Source organism: Schistocerca serialis, chromosome 7, assembly GCF_023864345.2.
Source record: "Schistocerca serialis cubense isolate TAMUIC-IGC-003099 chromosome 7, iqSchSeri2.2, whole genome shotgun sequence".
NCBI classification, from domain to species: Eukaryota; Metazoa; Arthropoda; class Insecta; order Orthoptera; family Acrididae; genus Schistocerca; species Schistocerca serialis.
In genome coordinates, this window is record NC_064644.1 from 598666926 (window position 1) to 598685883 (window position 18958).

The following is an 18958-nucleotide window of genomic DNA, read 5'->3' on the forward strand; positions in this document are numbered from 1 at the left end:
GTAGTAGATAGTGTCGGAAGTTCCATGAAGCTTTTCGCGGATGATGCTGTAGTATACAGAGAAGTTGCAGCATTAGAAAATTGCAGCGAAATGCTGGAAGACATGCAGCGGATAGGCACTTGGTGCAGGGAGTGGCAACTGACACTTAACATAGACAAATGTAATGTATTGCGAATACATAGAAAGAAGGATCCTTTACTGTATGATTATATGATAGCGGAACAAACACTAGTAGCAGTTACTTCGGTAAAGTATCTGGGAGTATGCATACGGAACGATTTGAAGTGGAAAGATCATATAAAATTAATTGTTGGTAAGGAGGGTACCAGGTTGAGATTCATTGGGAGAGTTCTCAGAAAATGTAGTCCATCAACAAAGGAGGTGGCTTACAAAACACTCGTTCGACCTATACTTGAGTATTGCTCATCAGTGTGTGATCCGTAACAGGTCAGGTTGACAGAGGAGATAGAGAAGATCCAAAGAAGAGCGGCGCGTTTCGTCACAGGGTTATTAGGTAAGCGTGATAGCGTTACGGAGATGTTTAGCAAACTCAAGTGGCAGACTCTGCAAGAGAGGCGCTCTGCATCGCGGTGTAGCTTCCTGTCCAGGTTTCGGGAGGGTGTGTTTTTGGATGAGGTCTCGAATATATTGCTTCCCCCTACTTATACTTCCCGAAGAGATCACGAATGTAAAATTAGAGAGATTCGAGCGCGCACGGAGGCTTTCCGGCAGTCGTTCTTCCCGCGAACCATACGCGACTCGAACAGGAAATGGAGGTAATGACAGTGGCACGTAAAGAGCCCTCCGCCACACACCGTTGGGTGGCTTGCGGAGTATAAATGTAGATGTAGATGTAAATTTGTTAATGCTTGGCTTTTAAAGAAATTCCTTTTCTGATCTGAAATATTATTTCGGCCTTTAGCCGAGAAGATATTGCAATTTTACTAGAGGCCTTCATCCGTAACTCTAAATCCTGGTGTTTTAAAAGGAATCATTTAAATTTATTCTGGAGAAGTTACTCGGGCCCTCAGGCGTGAATTGATCTTTGTTGTTTGAAAGAGAAAACTGTCCATTGGTTTGAGGAATAAAGTTGTGTATTCTTGGTTCGAATGGTTCAAATGGCTCTGAGCACTATGGGACTTAACTGCTGTGGTCATCAGTCGCCTAGAACTTAGAACTACTTAAACCTAACGAACCTAAGGACATCACACACATCCATGCCCGAGGCAGGATTCGAACCTGCGACCGTAGCGGTCGCGCGGTTCCAGACTCTAGCGCCTAGAACCGCTCTGCCACTCCGGCCGGCGTGTGTTCTTGAATAACTAACAGTAATTGACCTTGGCTCCTTTCCACAATCTGATGCGCTCCGTCCTGTGAAACCGGATTTCAGTTAGTCATGAACACTTCTGCGTTTCTACTACCATGCACCATCTGCAGTTTTCTGTTAGTATTTTGTTCCCGATCAGTAGCAGAACCACATTCCTCGGATTTAATTTTGCCTCTGCTGCCTGTTCGAATGTTTGCAGAGCTTCTTCTATCCTTTATCTGCCTTTTTCTCGTATATAGAAGCCCATGTCGTCTGCAGTTTTGCCCAGCAGCGTGATTCCGCTGCTGTTGCTGTGGCTGTGATGCAGAATTGGGTCCAGTGCTATGATGTACAGTGACATAGAAAGCGGGCTGCCTTGTGTCACTGATCTCTGGATCGGTATCGTCGTTCTACTTTCGCCATTTATTGTCGCTTTGGACATGGCGCTTGTTCGGATATTCTTTATAAGTCGTAGGAAACATTCCTCCGAGTCCGAAGTTTTTTCGAGAGCTTTGCACACAAAGTTGTGGCTTACACGGTCACCCGGCTTCTGGAAGTCCATCGACACGGTTGCCGGTTTGACAGGTCACCTCTCTGTACTCGGCTATGGCCTCGAAGATGATCCTGGTGGCTGGGGCTCAGATTTGTTGTTGACTTATTATCTTCTCCATCATCGGTTTAATTTTGCTGGCAACGCATATCACTACTATTTCGTAATCAATGATTAATAGCGTGACCGGTTTGTAGTGTTCTACTTTGCGCAGCGTGCCTTTCTACCTTGGGATGAGAAATATATCCCTCTGTAGCGCCGATTACATCACTGACGACATCTGTGACGGCGTAGCCGATGATAGCGCAATATGTGCAGTGAAATTCGGAGGGGAGACCATCTGTTCTGGCAAGATTCCAGCTGCGCTGGATTTGACGATGTTGCAGGCATTATCATTCTCCGTTTTCAGCTATGGAGTCTACTTCATACCACTTCCAACTGTCGAGACTCGATCATTTTGACAATACGGTGGATCGTTTTTAGCTTTTCGTGAAGTCCAGAACTTAATGTCAAGCGTTAGCCGCTACTTTTTGCACCTCGGTGTTGTAATGTCCAACTGTTGTTGTTGTTGTGGTCTTCAGTCCTGAGACTGGTTTGATGCAGCTCTCCATGCTACTCTATCCTGTGCAAGCTTCTTCATCTCCCAGTACTTACTACAGCCTACATCCTTCTGAATCTGCTTAGTGTATTCATCTCTTGGTCTCCCTCTACGATTTTTACCCTCCTCGCTGCCCTCCAATACTAAATTGGTGATCCCTTGATGCCTCAGACCATGTCCTACCAACCGATCCCTTCTTCTAGGCAAGTTGTGCCACAAACTTCTCTTCTCCCCAATCCTATTCAGTACCTCCTCATTAGTTTTATGATCTACCCATCTAATCTTCAGCATTCTTCTGTAGCACCACATTTCGAAAGCTTCTATTCTCTTCTTGTCCATACTATTTATCGTCCATGTTTCACTTCCTTACATGGCTACACTCCGTACAAATACTTTCAGAAACGACTTCCTGACATTTAAATCTATACTCGATGTAAACAAATTTCTCTTCTTCAGAAGCGCTTTCCTTGCTATTGCCAGTCTACATTTTATATCCTCTCTACTTCGACCATCATCAGTTACTTTTCTCCCCAAATAGCAAAACTCCTTTACTATTTTAAGTGTCTCATTTCCTAATCTAATTCCCTCAGCATCGCCCGACTTAATTCGACTACATTTCATTATTCTCGTTTTGCTTTTGTTGATGTCATCTTATATTCTCCCTTCAAGACACTGTCCATTCCGTTCAACTGCTCTTCCAAGTCCTTTACTATCTCTGACAGAATTACAATGTCATCGGCGAACCTCAAGGTTTTTATTTCTTCTCCATGGATTTTAATACCTACTCCAAATTTTTCTTTTGTTTCCTTTACTGCTTGCTCAATATAGAGATTGAATAACATCGGGGAGAGGCTACAACCCTTTCTCACTCCCTTCCCAACCACTGCTTCCCTTTCATGTCCCTCGACTCTTATAACTGCCATCTGGTTTCCGTACAGATTGTAAATAGCTTATCGCTCCCTGTATTTTACCCCTGCCACCTTTAGAATTTGAAAGAGATTATCCCAGTCAACATTGTCAAAAGCTATCTCTAAGTCTACAAATGCTAGAAACGTAGGTTTGCCTTTTCTTAATCTACCTTCTAAGATAAGTCGTAGGGTCAGTCTTCCCTCACGTGTTCCCATATTTCTACGGAATCCAAACTTATCTTCCCCGAGGTCGGCTTCTACCAGTTTTTCCATTCGTCTGTACAGAATTCGCGTTAGTATTTTGCAGCCGTTACTTATTAAACTGATAGTTCGGTAATTTTCACATCTGTCAACACCTGCTTTCTTTGGGATTGGAATTATTATATTCTTCTTGAAGTCTGAGGGTGTTTCGCCTGTCTCATACATTTTGCTCACCAGATGGTAGAGTTTTATCAGGACTGGCTCTCCCAAGGCTGTCAGTAGTTCTAATGGAATGTTGTCTACTCCCGGGGCCTTGTTTTGACTTAGGTCTTTCAGTGCTCTATCAAATTCTTCACGCAGTATCATATCTCCCATTTCATCTTCATCTACATCCTCTTCCATTTCCATAATATTGTCCCTAAGAACATCGCCCTTTTATAGTCCCTCTATATACTCCTTCTACCTTTCTGCTTTCCCTTCCTTGCTTAGAACTGGGTTTCCATCTGAGCCCTTGATATTCATACAAATGGTTCTCTTTTCTCCAAAGGTCTCTTTAATTTTCCTGTAGGCAGTATCTATCGTACCCCCAGTGAGGTAAGCCTCTACATCTTTACATTTGTCCTCTAGCCATCCCTGCTTAGCCATTTTGCACTTCCTGTCGATCTCATTTTTGAGACGTTTGTATTCCTTTTTGCGTGCTTCGTTTACTGCATTTTTATATTTGCTCCTTTCATCAATTAAAGTCAGTATTTCTTCTGTCACCCAAGGATTTCTACTAGCCCTCGTCTTTTTACCTACTTGATCCTCTGCTGCCTTCACCACTTCATCCCTCAAAGCTACCCTTTCTTCTTCTACTGTATTTCTTTCCCCCATTCTTGTCAATTGTTCCTTTATGCTCTTCCTGAAACTCTCTACAACCTCTGGTTCTTTCATTTTATCCAGGTCCCATCTCCTCAAATTCCCACTTTTTTGCAGTTTCTTCAGTTTTAATCTACAGGTCATAACCAATAGATTGTGGTCAGAGTCCACATCTGCCCCTGGAAATGTCTTACCATTTAAAACCTGGTTCCTAAATCTCTGTCTTACCATTATATAATCAATCTGAAACCTGTCAGTATCTCCAGGCTTCTTTCATATATACAACCTTCTTTTATGAGTCTTGAACCATGTGTTAGCTATGATTAGGTTGTGCTCTGTGCAAAATTCTACCAGACAGCTTCCTCTTTCATTTCTTAGCCCCAATCCATATTCCCCTACTACGTTTCCTTCTCTCCCTTTTCCTATTACCGAATTCCAGTCAACCATGACTATTAAATTTTCGCCTCCCTTCACTATCTGAATAATTTCTTTTATTTCAACATACATTTCTTCAATTTCTTCGTCATCTGCAGAGCTAGTTGGCATATAAACTTGTACTACTGTAGTAGGCATGGGCTTCGTGTCTATCTTGGCCACAATAATGCGTTCACTATGCTGTTTGTAGTAGCTTACCCGCACTCCTATTTTTTTATTCATTATTAAACCTACTCCTACATTACCCCTATTTGAATTTGTATTTATAACCCTGTAGTCACCTGACCAAAAGTCTTGTTCCTCCTGCCACCGAACTTCACTAATTCCCGCTATATCTAACTTTAACCTATCCATATCCCTTTTTAAATTTTCTAACCTACCTGCCCGATTAAGGGATCTGACATTCCACGCTCCGATCCGTGGAACGCCAGTTTTCTTTCTCCTGATAACGACGTCCTCCTGAGTAGTCCCCGCCCGGAGCTCCGAATGGGGAATATTTTACCTCCGGAATATTTCACCCAAGAGGACGCCATCATCATTTAACCATACAGTAAAGCTGCATGCCCTCGGGAAAAATTACGGCAGTAGTTTCCCCTTGCTTTCAGCCGTTCGCAGTACCAGCACAGCAAGGCCGTTTTGGTTAGTGTTACAAGGCCAGATCAGTCAATCATTCAGACTGTTGCCCCTGCAACTACTGAAAAGGCTGCTGCCCCTCTTCAGGAACCACACGTTTGTCTGGCCTCTCAACAGATACCCCTCCGTTGTGGTTGCATCTACGGTACGGCTATCTGTATCGCTGAGGCATGAAGCCTCCCCACCAACGGCAAGGTCCATGGTTCTTGGGGGGTAATTTTTTGTTAGCACTTTCTCATAGGCAACATCATCATCTCCAAAATGTCAGAGCTTGCAATCTAATGTTTTTACTAAGACAAAGTTACATATATCCTGTCATATACGAGAAACGACTCCTGTGTCTTTGGATAAGCCCACAGTAAAGTTACTACGTTCTGTGTGTCCATTAGTAGCAAATCTTCCTAGAGATCAGGGACACTTTAAGGCACAGGCATCGGCTTGGGGCGCCCAGCTGAAGGGGACGCCAGCCTGACAGGAGCAGCAAGAGCCGACCAAGGGCAAAATTCGTGTACAGGGTAGGTCATAGTCAGTAGCGAAACCTCGGATTATAGGATAACAGAAGTAAAAACTTTCCCCAAACATTTCTTGGGAATATCTGATAAATATTATTGACGTATCAAGTTTTAAACATTCGTGGCAAAATACAGATGTCCTAACGGACTTTGAACTGTGAAAACTAGCCTTCCCAACAGCGAAGTACCAAAGCTTCTTGCTCCATTTTTAAAATTTTCTTAGTTTCCAGAATACGTCGGACGTCATTAACGAGAATGTACAAATGTCGTCATATGTGCCACCTTTTCCGTTACCGCTAGCAAGCATCTATTTTACAGGTAGGGTCTTGTGTTCCTGATAGATATCATAATAATCATAGATAGATATTAGATAATAATAATAGTTGAACATCGTGAAATAAATGTAACTGTTATTTCCCAAATAAGCGAACGACACACTTGACAAAAATATACATCTATTTTTACGAGAGACTTTCTTTCGATTCAGACAATAGGCCAAGGGAAGATTGTTAGATCAGATGGAACAGACAGTGTCCAATGGTCAAAATTATTCGGTGCATGCAAGTATAAGGTTTACTTATGTGAATCCTAAATTCCATTCCAGGTTGTCCATGAGAGACCACGTTGTGTACCCGATCACTGGAACTCCGTCCGTGTTCACAGCTTCCAGGAGAGCTCCCAAGAAACCCTGTAAAGAGAAAAAAGCAATTAATATGAGTTCGTGGATGGTAAAATCTAACAATAAGTTGGTGTACGGCTCAGAGCAGTGAGTGTTACGTACGATATAGTAATCGATCCTGTCAGTATCATTGCGTCCTCCTTTATCCTTCCATCCATTCTCAGTTATGACCAGGAAGGATTCAGGGTTCACACTCATAGCAGTGTAAGTTCAAAAACATAACAAAATAATTTTTTAATCTGAAATTTCATCATTTTTTCACTTACTATTGAGTGCATTTGTTACCATAGTTACACTTTTTTTCATAAGTAAGCGGGATTCTTCGATGAATTTTGCACAGCATAGAAACCATAATTACAGGCGTACGAAACTCTAAAGCTTATTTAATTTATGAAAACATGAATGAGTTGTTACATTTTAAACTTCATGTTTAGAAAAAACTCAGATTTTTTAGTTAATTATCTCAATTTTACCATAGTTTTTAATAGCTTTGGAAAATTCTAGAGTTTCATATCTCGGTTGATCCACGGTTCAGAGCATTATCATTGAAAACTATTACGTGTCCCCCATCATACCGTCACTTGCGCAAAACCTCGGTTCGATATCTGGAAACTTTCTGGAAATATACACAGGATGATTCTTATTAACGTTTAAAAGACCCCGAAGCGACGTAGATGACGCTGAGACGAGTAATTTAATGTAATGTGGCCGCAAATGTCGGGAAATACCACGAAAGTGGATGACAAATGTTGAACATCTGACTTCACCATTTGACGTGCTTCGTACGGTTGGTTTTTGTTGTACTGTACTTTGAAACAAACCATCGGGGGCCGTGAGACTGGTAAATAAAATATTACCTCAGAGTAAACACACAATTGTCTATGCAATGCAAAGGAAAAAAAATGGTGCCTGCCAGACGCAAGAATCGAACGCTGAGCCCCACGCGATGAAGTCGCACACGTTGGCCTAGAGCCACAGCGATGTGGTCACTTGAGTTGCGTTGGGAGGACCAGGTGGGAGAGACCAATAGGCTCAACCGCTGCACGTGCGCCGAAATACGTCATCTGGTGACGTCACATGTTCAGCGTCCACGTCCGAGATATTTCCCGACACCTGTGGCCCAATTTGCCTAGTGTTAAATCACTTGCCTCGGCGACATCTAGGTGGCTTCAGGGGTTTTTAAACTTTAATAAGAATCGTCGTATACTATCAGTCCATTCTGCGAAAATCGCACATCAACAGCACATCCGCAAATATTGCGGAAATGGAAAGTACTATTGATGTGTTATTTTCACATAATGGACTGACAACCAGTGGCTCGTATTGTTAACCAATCAACAGATTGTGACAATACTTAGAAAGTGTATTTTTGTGCAAACATACACTTTTAAACGGAACTACGCCTGTTGACATTAACAGAATAGAAGTAGAGTAAATTAGAATGTCAGTGGAGTGCGTAGCAGGATTCTAGTGCGAGTCGTTTACGAAATATCGCGTTTTGAAAAGTTTCCACTCCAACACTTGTTTCTGCCACTGAACCTGCCTGCCTGATAGGTACGATGTTGTTATGTTTGTCTACAGTGTGCTTGTGTGTAACTCCAGTGCAGTGCGACTTGCTAGTCAGTTAGCGTGTGACAGTCCAGGCGGTAGGTCGCGTGTGGACGAAGGGACTTACGAATGCAGAAAAAGCCGTCAAGCGTATCGTGTATGGAGAGTGTAGAAAGAATCAAGTTGGTTCTGGTACAATGTATGCGGATAGGTATTCCAAAAGGCGTCAACCATCTCGGAAATTATTTATCAACCTCTTCAGCTTGTTACGTGAAAGTGGTAATGTAACACCCATCAACGTAATACAAGCAAAGATGTGACGACAGAAGAGGCAGAAATAAATGTTCTTGCTACTGATGCAGTTGATCTGCACGTTAGCTCCCTCACAATCGCACGAGGAATTGGCATGAGTCAGGCAAGAATCCTACGCATTCTCCATCGACGTAGGTTATATTCCTATCATATCTCTCTCCAACAGCAGCTGCGACGAAACGATTAGGATAATCCTGTTAACTTCTGTACATGGCTATTAAGACAGGATTCTCTAGATGTATCATGTATCTTGTTTGGCGATGAGGCCACATTTACCAATCATAGGCAAGTAAACTGCCGAAACATGCAATATTGGTCTGTTGACAATCCCCGTTTGCTTTGTCAGGTGTAACGTCAGCGTCCATGGAGTGTAAACGTGTGGTGTGGCGTAGTGAACCATCAGCTGATAGGCCCATGTTTCGTAGACAGGACACTGAACATGCACAAGTATCGCACGGATGGTACAAAACGTTCCTCTTCAGACTAGAAGAAGCCTGTGGTATCAACATGGTTGCATCCAAATCGTTAATTTGATGCAGAAGACATGTACCTTGACCGCCCAGTTCCCAGGATTTGGCGACAGTAGAGTTATTTCTGTGGGTAAAGCTGAAAGACGTGTCTACAGCTACACCCGATGATGTGCAACGACGTACTACTGCAGCCTGCTCGGACATCTCCTCTGAAATGCGTGTATTGCCACTGCCGGTGGTCATTTTGAACACAACCTCTGATGGTCAATTGTCTCGTTACCGGTCACACTCCACATAACTAGTGTGTGGACTTGTGTTGTTCTTTATGTGTACTACAACAGGCATTGTACAAGCGTCGGTGTAGGAACTTTTCAAAATATATCTCGTAAACGACTCGCACTAGAATCCTACAACAAACACCATTGACATTCTAATACACCCTACTTTTAGTTTCTTAATGTCAATAGGCAATGTTCCATTTAAAAAAGTGTATGTTTTCACAAAAAATATGCTTTCTAAGTACTATTGCAATTCGTTGATTGGCTAGCAGTACAGACCACTGACTAGCAATCCATTCTGTGAAAACCGCATATCAATATCACCTTCCATTTCCGCAATATCTGCAGTGCAAGTTCTCTCTCTATATGTAAAATTTTTGGTGTATGAGACACTGCTAGGCAATCCAGAAGAGCTGACTGCGAACTTGGCCGAAGCTACAGCCATTATTCGCGAAACACCCGATTATTTTGAGCGTGTTGGAGAAATAATTAGCACACAGATGCCAGTTATGCAATAATGTAAATAGGCAACATTTTTAGCAACATATATAAAACAAAAGTTAAAGTCTTCTGTGGTATTAAGCCGCGTCATATTTGCTCTAAAATAATCGACGTTTCGACCACTCTGCTGGGATCTTCTTCAGGATGTTCCGGTGTCCACTATTGCTAGAACACTGTCAGAGACCAGTGGCGTGTTCTCTTATAAAGATGAGTTTTCCCGCGTTTGTGCTGGAGACGTAGCAGCATTGGTTAAAATTCTTGTGGCTACCATAGTCTCGCACTGATGCAGAAGAAGGGGCGTGATTGGCTAAACATGTGGATACTACTGGTGGCCCATCGTCGTTGGATAGAATGGAACTGTTCCACACTTACGCTGGAAAGGGTTATTGGTTGAAATTCCTCCTACTGCTATTGTTTGGCCGTCATCATTGGTTAGATTCGAAACGGACAGACCAAGAGAGGGGGAATGTTTACCAAAATATCATTGTCCGCTGAGGTGACTTGCAGCGCATTGTGTTTCTCGCACACCGCGGCCGCATATTCACTTCCTTGACGGCGAGGAGCCACGATGCCGGAAGGCTATAGCCGTCCTCTCTATTGAAATTACTTGCAATCTTGGGAATTTCAACTGCTTCTCGGACGTTTTTTCTATAAATGTTGGTTTCCTTAGCCAGCAAATGTAGCTTATTGAAATCGATGGCAGAGCCACAGTTCTCATGATGATCCGCTGATCCCGATTTTACACTTTCTTTTAACCGCGTGTGCCGTTTGTGTTCCTTAATGCGTTCTTTAACAGTGCTTCCCATTTCGCCTATATACAATTTGCAGCAGTCACAGGTCACTTGATAGACGCCTGCATTATAGATGCAACCAGGTGCATCCGTTTCTCCTCGCAAAAAAATCTTTCATCTATAAGTCTTTTATCTATAACGTTAGAACTCTGTCTCCTAACGTCTCAAGCTTCAGCTGCTCCATGGAACCATATCGCGGAAATTGTGCTCCTGTGACATTATTGTCACGTAAAAAAGGTTTTTTTATCTTCTCCAAGTACTTTCAAAAATTTTATACTTTTTTTTGAACGGTGTATGCACGCAGTACTCCCTTTATCTCGACTACCCCAAATAACTTTTTAACCAGTGTCAAGCAAATGTTGGTTAGCTATAAGGGGACATTAAGCAGCATAATTGCCTTTCTTGTAACTTAGTTGGCTACAAACGTTTAAACAGCTGTATGTCTATTTTAAATAGTATCGCATGTATTTTTGATAACCAATTTCCACTTCTCAAGATCTCTTCATAAACGTATTACACTGTACCAATCATGTAAAAATGATGTTATTAAAAACGAAATACAAAACGCCGAACCACATATTGGCAAGGTTATTTCCATTGCATTGCAGAAGATTCATTGGGGAGCCCTTTCACATCTTCCGTATAGTCACGATAGTTTATCAAAGGGTGAGTCACCAAACATTACCACTGGAAACTCCTTCCAAACCACAACAAACACTGAATAACGAATTCCACAATCCGAAAGTGAGCGGCTGGTGGAACTGGTTAATACAAACCATTCAGAAATCCACGGAAGTATGATTTTCAACACATACTTATTTTTTTTTAATGGAAAGCTGTTATGATTTTTAGCACAAGTGAAAATAGAAACAAATGCTTAATCAATGCCGTTTGTTGCATTGTGAAATGTTGAGTACATCTAGAGTAATTTGTAACGTAAAGGTGATGCTTCAGTAACTCCTCAGCAGTTCAATCATGTGTATCGGAGAGAACTGAATTAATTAGGGATACAAAAGGAACAGTGATGTAACGTAGGTACAGAAGACTCATCAACAGCACGTTACGTCCATATGCTAACATTTTTATTAGTTTTTTCTGTGAAGAATACTGTATGGCACTGATTTGTTAGAATAATATATACATTAACATGAGAATGTAGTTAAACTTACAAATCTGTTTTCTGTTTTCAATTACAGAATGTAAAACGAGTGTGTCCTGGCACTTCAGGCCAATAAATGTTCAACGTGGTGACCATTATTTGCTGCACACATTTGCAGTCTACCGCGTAATGAATGTCTTACACGACGGAGTACGTCTGGTGTAATGTAGACACAGGCTGATTCAATACGATGTTTCTTATCCTCTGGGGTTTTAGGCACATCACGGTACATGTTCTCCTTTAACGAACTCCACAGAAAGAAGTCTTAAAAACCAGGAGAACGGGCTGGCCAGTTTATGCGTTCGCCACGTCCTGTGAAACGCCCGTCGAACATTCTGTCAAGGGTCAGCCTAGTCTTCATTGCACAATGTGCAGGAGCACCGTCATGTTGATACCTCATACGTCTACACGTTTCCAGCGGGACATTTTCGAGCAACGTTGGCAGATCATTTTGTAGAAACTCGATGTAATTTTCAGCTCTTTGGGTGCCGTCAATGAAGTGAGGACCAATGAGATGGTCGCCAATTACTCCGCACCATACATTTACATTCAACGGTCGCTGTTGCTCTACCTGTCGAAGCCAGCGAGGATTGTCCACGGATCAGTAATGCGTTTCTCGTAAATTCACTGCACCGTGATTTGTGTGGTGTCACTGCCAGACACCACACTTGCTAGGTGGTAGCTTTAAATCGGCCGCGGTCCATTAGTACATGTCGGACCCGCGTGTCGCCACTGTGTGATCGCAGACCGAGCGCCACCACAAGGCAGGTCTCGAGATACGGAATAGCACTCGCCCCAGTTGTACGGAGCTAGCGACTACATGGACTAAGCATTGCTCATTAGCCGAGCAGATAGTTAGAATAGCCTTCAGCTAAGTCAATGGCTACGACCTAGCAAGGCGCCATTAGTAACATTGCATGCATCTAAAGAGTCTCACTTGTATCGCCACAATCTCCAGATGTACCAAAAGGATGGATTAAAGTTAAGTATTCCAGAAGCTACGTACTTTTCTTTATAGCATTCATAACGTATCCTGTTTCAGACCTCACGCACCCTGCTTTGGCTTAGCGCGTGCCTTTCGGCTTCCTCTCATTGTGTCTAGGCTGTCTTGTCTAGACACAACAATTTCTGGCGACGAGTCAACTGAAAGGGTCTTGTTCTTTCTAATTGCTTCCATTTACTTGTGTCATGGCTTCGCCAGATGTACTGTCCGAATTTTATCGCTTGCAGAATCAGCAGACGCAGGCGTTATTGGATGCCCTTGGACAGCTCGTCCAGGGTCAACGTGCACTGCAAAACGATGCGGCAGCCGCCGCTCCACCGCTACTGCAGCCACACCTCGCAGTTGCACCGCCTTTTAGGCCGTTTGCCCCAGCTACGGAAACATGGACGGAGTGGTCACGCCAGTTTGGATTTCATCTCGCCGCCTACAGAATTCAACGTAACGAGCGGCAGCCTCATTTATTGGCGTGTGTAGGGGTGCAAACGTACCGTGTGATAGTGAAATTATTTCCCCGACATGACGTAGCAACTCTGTCCTACGAAGAAATTTTGTCTGCTTTAGATGCCTATTTCAAGGAAACAGTTAATGTAGTTGCAAAAAGGTATACTTTCTTTTGTACAAAACGTACGGCCAGTCAAACTAATAGGGAGTGGGTTGCAACATTGCAAGGCCTTACAAGGGATTGTGCTTTTGAGTGTGAATGTGGACTCCCTTATTCAGATACTATGGTACGTGATGCGATAGCACAGAACGTTTCTGATGTTCGCATACGGGAACAGATTTTGAAACTCGTCAATCCTTCCCTTCAATAAGTGATAGACATATTGGATAGACAAGACACACTTGACTTTGCTCAGGACTCATTTGCCACTTCGCCAGCCGTGTGTCACATTAACCGGCCCGCCGGGCGCGCTGCACGGGCCGGTAAACTGCCCTCGCACACGTCCGCGTAGCTGCCGCCACGCTCTAAACCAGGTGTGCCACGCCAGCATACAAATGCAGTGAAATCATGCCCGCGGTGTGCTACTAGACATTTGCGTGAAAATTGCCCATCACGCGAAGCTATTTGCTTTTTCTGTAATAAGAAAGGACATGTTCAAAGTGTTTGCCAGAAAAAGCTCAGATCAGACAATCAATTCCAGGCCCTTTGCTTCGCGCCGGAATCGAACCAAGGACACTCAGGCTCGTGGACCTTCGCCCATGGACATTCATGTAGTTAATTCCACTTCGTCGAGTGCCACTGTCTCTAACAGTGACTGTGTTCGTCCCACAAATACTGTGCGTCGACGTCGCCGGAAATCACGTCAATTAGCAATTGATGCTGTACCTGTATCGGTTCAAATTGCACGAGACAGTCGCTCTTGTCGTCAGCAGGACAATAAACTTTTTGTAGATTTGGACTTTAATGGCATGGTCATACCATTCCAGCTCGATACCGGAGCTGCAGTTTCATTGCTCAATCACGACACGTACAAACAACTGGGCAAACCTCCGTTGCGTGCCGCAAATGTTCAGTTAAATAGTTATTCAGGTCAGAATATCCCTGTGTTAGGACAGTGCACTCTTCTTGCAACATACAAGGGACAAACAAAACTTGTGTCATTTTACGTTCTTCGTTCTTCTACTGCAGTGAATTTGTTTGGTTTAGATTTATTTCAGTTGTTTAACATGTCTATAGTAAATCACGTCCTATCAGTGAATCAGACTGTGCCTTCAGACAGTGTTTCTCGTATGTGTGAAGAATTTGCAGACATTTTTGCACTGGGCTTAGGTTGCGCTCAGAACTATGAAGCACATATGGAACTGAAAGTCAACGCGCAACCTAAATTTTTCAGAGCGCGCAATGTTCCTCACGCATTGCGTGATGAGGTCGCAAGAACATTACACGATTTAGAATCTGTAATTGAACGTGTGCAAGCTTCTCTCTGGGCCTCACCCTTAGTAATTTTGCCAAAACCTTCCGGAAAACTGAGACTTTGTGTGGACTTCAAGGCAACAGTGAATCCACAACTCGTGATTGCAACTTTTCCCTTACCCCGCCCGGAAGATCTTTTTGATAAACTGTGCCCGGGTAAATACTTTTCGAAGTTGGACCTAGCAGATGCGTACTTGCAAATCCCAGTGGACGCCGAATCCCAGCGCGTCTTGGTGGTTAACACGCATCTTGGTTTGTACCAATTCAAAAGACTGCCATTCGGGTGTGCCTCCGCCCCTGCATTGTTTCAGCAATATACACAAACTGTTTGTGCGTCGGTCCCTACTGCTGCGAACTATCTGGACGATATTGTGATCTCCGGAAAGACAGCAGACGAGCATTTAGCACACCTACGAACATTATTTCAGGTATTGCGACAAAATGGTCTTCGCTTGCGGAAGGACAAATGTGTGTGTTTTGCTCGTGACTTACCATACCTGGGACATGTAATCAATGCCCAAGGCATACATCCGAGTCCCGAGCACCTCCGTGCCATACAAGACTTGCCTTCGCCGCAGACTTTGAAGCAGCTACAGAATGTGTTGGGTAAAATTAACTATTATCATCGCTTTCTGCGCAATGCCTCTTCCATTTCAGCTCCGCTTCATAGCTTACACCGTAAGGGTGTTCCGTTCGTCTGGACGACGGAATGCGAACGCGCCTTTCGCCAGTTGAAATCGGCGTTGCTTTCTAATACTTGCCTTACGCCATTCGATCCCCAGAAACCCCTTTTGTTGATGGTAGATGCATCGGATTTCGGGATCGGTGCTGTGCTTGCGCACAAAGATGGGTCGCATGATCGCCCTATTGCCTTTGCGTCCAAACTGCTCTCGTCTGCGCAACGAAATTATTCACAGATAGAGAAAGAAGCTTTGGCTCTCGTGTTTGGTGTTACTAAGTTCCATGATTTCTTGTATGGTCGTCACTTTACCATCATCACAGACCACAAACCTTTGACGTCGCTTTTTCATCCGAACAAGCCTGTACCTCCGCATACAGCGCAGAAATTCATTCGCTGGTCTATTTTCCTCTCGCAGTACCGCTACGATATCTTGTATCGGTCCACTGCTAAGCACGGAAACGCCGATGCGTTGTCCCGTTTGCCTGTTGCTGCGGATAGAGCATTCGATTCTTCCGAACTTGCTTGCATGTTCATTGATTCGGAAACCGATGAAGTGGTCGAATCGTTTCCGATCGATTTTCGTCGTGTAGCTACAGCCACAGCTGCTGACCCTGTCCTTGCTACCGTTTTGCGTTTTGTTGCTACGCAATGGCCCTTGTCAAAGTCTCGGATCGAGGATCCGTTGGTTCGCCGATTTTTTGCTCACAATGAGAGACTTTTTGTACGACGTGGTGTTTTGTTGTTGCGTTCTGATAATGATCAGTCCAGAGTCGTGGTCCCACGTTCGTTACAGTCCTCTGTTTTACGGCTTCTTCACCAAGGACATTGGGGTATAGTGCGAACGAAACAACTTGCTCGTCAGCACTGTACTTGGTTCGGAATCGATGCTGCGATTACGAATATGTGTTCTTCTTGCATGGCGTGTGCCGAACAACAATCCGCACCGCCGCGGAAAGTCTTTGCATGGCCAAAAGCCACTTCCCCTTGGCAACGCTTGCACATCGATTTTGCTGGTCCATTCTGGAATGCTCGATGGTTGGTTCTGGTAGATGCCTTCAGTAATTTTCCTTTTGTTGTCCGGATGTCTTCCACGACGTCCTCCGCCACCATCCAAGCATTGTCTGCTATCTTTTGCATTGAAGGTCTTTCGCAGACTATTGTTTCCGACAATGGCCCACAATTCATGTCTGCAGAATTTCAGTCATTCTGCCAGGCCAATGGTATTCAACATCTGACATCCGCGCCGTTTTCGCCTCAGTCAAACGGTGCCACTGAACGATTGGTCCGGACTCTCAAGTCACAGATGTTGAAGTTGAAAGAGTCGCATTCTCGGGAGGACGCGTTGTTGCTCTTTTTGTCATCGTATCGCTCTCAGCCCCGAGATGGTCGCTCGCTGGCTGAGTTGCTCCACGGTCGTCCTCATCGAACCTTGATGTCTTTGCTGCACCCGCCGCTTCAGGTTCCTGTGCAGCGGCAGACTTCTGCTTTTGCTCCAGGCGACGTTGTATTCTATCGCAACTATCGAGGTTCACGGCGTTGGCTCGCAGGGCGCATTCTTCGCTGCCTCGGCCGCGCGATGTATTTGGTTTTGGGGGCCTCTGGTGAGGTGCGTCGGCATCTAAATCAGCTGCGCCTCTGTCGTCGCACGGGTTCTGCCGTTCCCCGTCTGCTTTCAGCGACGGTGCCGTCCGGTCAGCGCCCTGGGGACCCATCTACTGGCTCGCCTCATCCCCAGGTGTTACCGACGATGCCTTCCATTTTGCCCCATGGCGACGCGCCGCCGCAGCCGCCGCCGCCGCCGCCTGTTCTCCCGCCGGCGCCGCCCGCATTAGACGCTTCGCTGCAGCCGCCAAGCGCCTCCCTGGGTCACGCGCCGCCGATCGCTTTCCGTGACCAGCTGTCCTCCGCCATGGAACTCTTGCCCGCTCCGGACCACATGGCGTCATCACCCCGACGCAATGGAGGTCGACCCTTCGGCCCCTCCTGTCTCTTTACGGGCGCCTACACCGCATGTTGACGTGCACCCTGGACTAGGTTTTCAGGCGTTTCCTAGATCCCCTCGGACCGAATGGCCGGGTGCGGGTGGCACAGCCTCGCCTGTTGTTAGGCTCCCCACCTCATCGCATACGTCAACATGGGGTCCTCCCCACGGCGGGCGGAAGCCTTATAACACGACCGTTCGCCGATTTGCGGGGGAGGAATGTGGTGTCACCGCCAGACACCACACTTGCTAGGTGGTAGCTTTAAATCGGCCGCGGTCCATTAGTACATGTCGGACCCGCGTGTCGCCACTGTGTGATCGCAGACCGAGCGCCACCACAAGGCAGGTCTCGATATACGATAGAGCACTCGCCCCAGTTGTACGGACGACGTAGCTAGGGACTACATGGACTAAGCATTGCTCATTAGCCGAGCAGATAGTTAGAATAGCCTTCAGCTAAGTCAATTGCTACGACCTAGCAAGGCGTCATTAGTAACATTGCATGTATCTAAAGAGTCTCACTTGTATCGCTACAATCTCCAGATGTACCAAAAGGATGGATTAAAGTTAAGTATTCCAGAAGCTACGTATCCTGTTTCAGACCTCACGCACCCTGCTTTGGCTTAGCGCGTGCCTTTCGGCTTCCTCTCATTGTGTCTAGGCTGTCTTGTCTAGACACAACAGTTTGTGAAACCTGATTCATCAGTAAACAAGTAGAACTGAAACGCATTCTTTCCAATGGTTCAAATGGTTCAAATGTCTCTAAGCACTATGGGACTTAACATCTGAGGTCATCAGTCCCCTAGACTTAGAACTACTTAAACCTTACTAAGCGCCTAGAACCGCTCGGCTACAGCTGTCGGCCAGAAGAAGGGAAGTAACCTTTCGACGAATGCGAGATCCATAGGGACTTTAGAAAATCTTTCACTGCGGAAGTAAATAAACATGAACTTATTTCTAATGATACAGATGAGGCTAGTATACGGAATTATGTAGCGGCATTACAGAAGAGAAACGCTCGAATAAAAAACATGTGCGTCGAATTACAATTAAAGATGTTTGAAGTCAGCTGTCATAAACGGTACGACGTTCTCGCAATGAAGAAAGTAATAAAAAATGCACATGTGTCTCTTGGGATTAATCGAATACTGGGCAAAATATTTTCACCCAATCGAATCAGAAGTTTGTTACAGGAGTCAAAACGGGTTCTGTGGATCACAAAGGATATTATTTTGGAAGTCAGATTTCTTTGCGCAGTACTGCACAGAAAAATTACCTCTTCACGGGGAAAAATTCGGATATCCTCTACCTTGCGTTCTTGGATAAAAGGCAGTTTCTGTTGCCACCAGGTATTCTGAGGGATGTTCTCTAGCCAGATTACCTTATTCAAATGCTTTCTACAAATAACGCACTTGTATAATTTCTTCAGTGAAAACGACAATGTCTACCTGTTAGTCAGAGGTCCTTTAAACTTGCGGTACATACAAAATGAAAATGAGAGTTACGTAGATGTCGTTAAAGCTGTTCTCATAGCCAACTGAGAAAACTGCAAGCTCGTTTCGAACATTTATTTTGTCAGAAAACTCCAAACGACAGACCACACTTTGCGCTGCTTTTGATTCGATAAATGCTTGAACT

At 44.5% G+C, this 18958-nt stretch overlaps 1 protein-coding gene across 1 annotated transcript in view; it reads right to left on the reverse strand.

The window, feature by feature from the left end:
- Positions 1–6578: 6578 nt before the first annotated feature.
- Positions 6579–18958, reverse strand: part of LOC126413282 (myrosinase 1-like) — a 109068-nt gene continuing 96688 nt past the window's right edge. The window contains exon 6 of the mRNA XM_050083182.1: positions 6579–6689. Within this exon, the coding sequence (XP_049939139.1) occupies positions 6579–6689 (111 nt within the window). The remainder of the gene's footprint in view (positions 6690–18958) is intronic.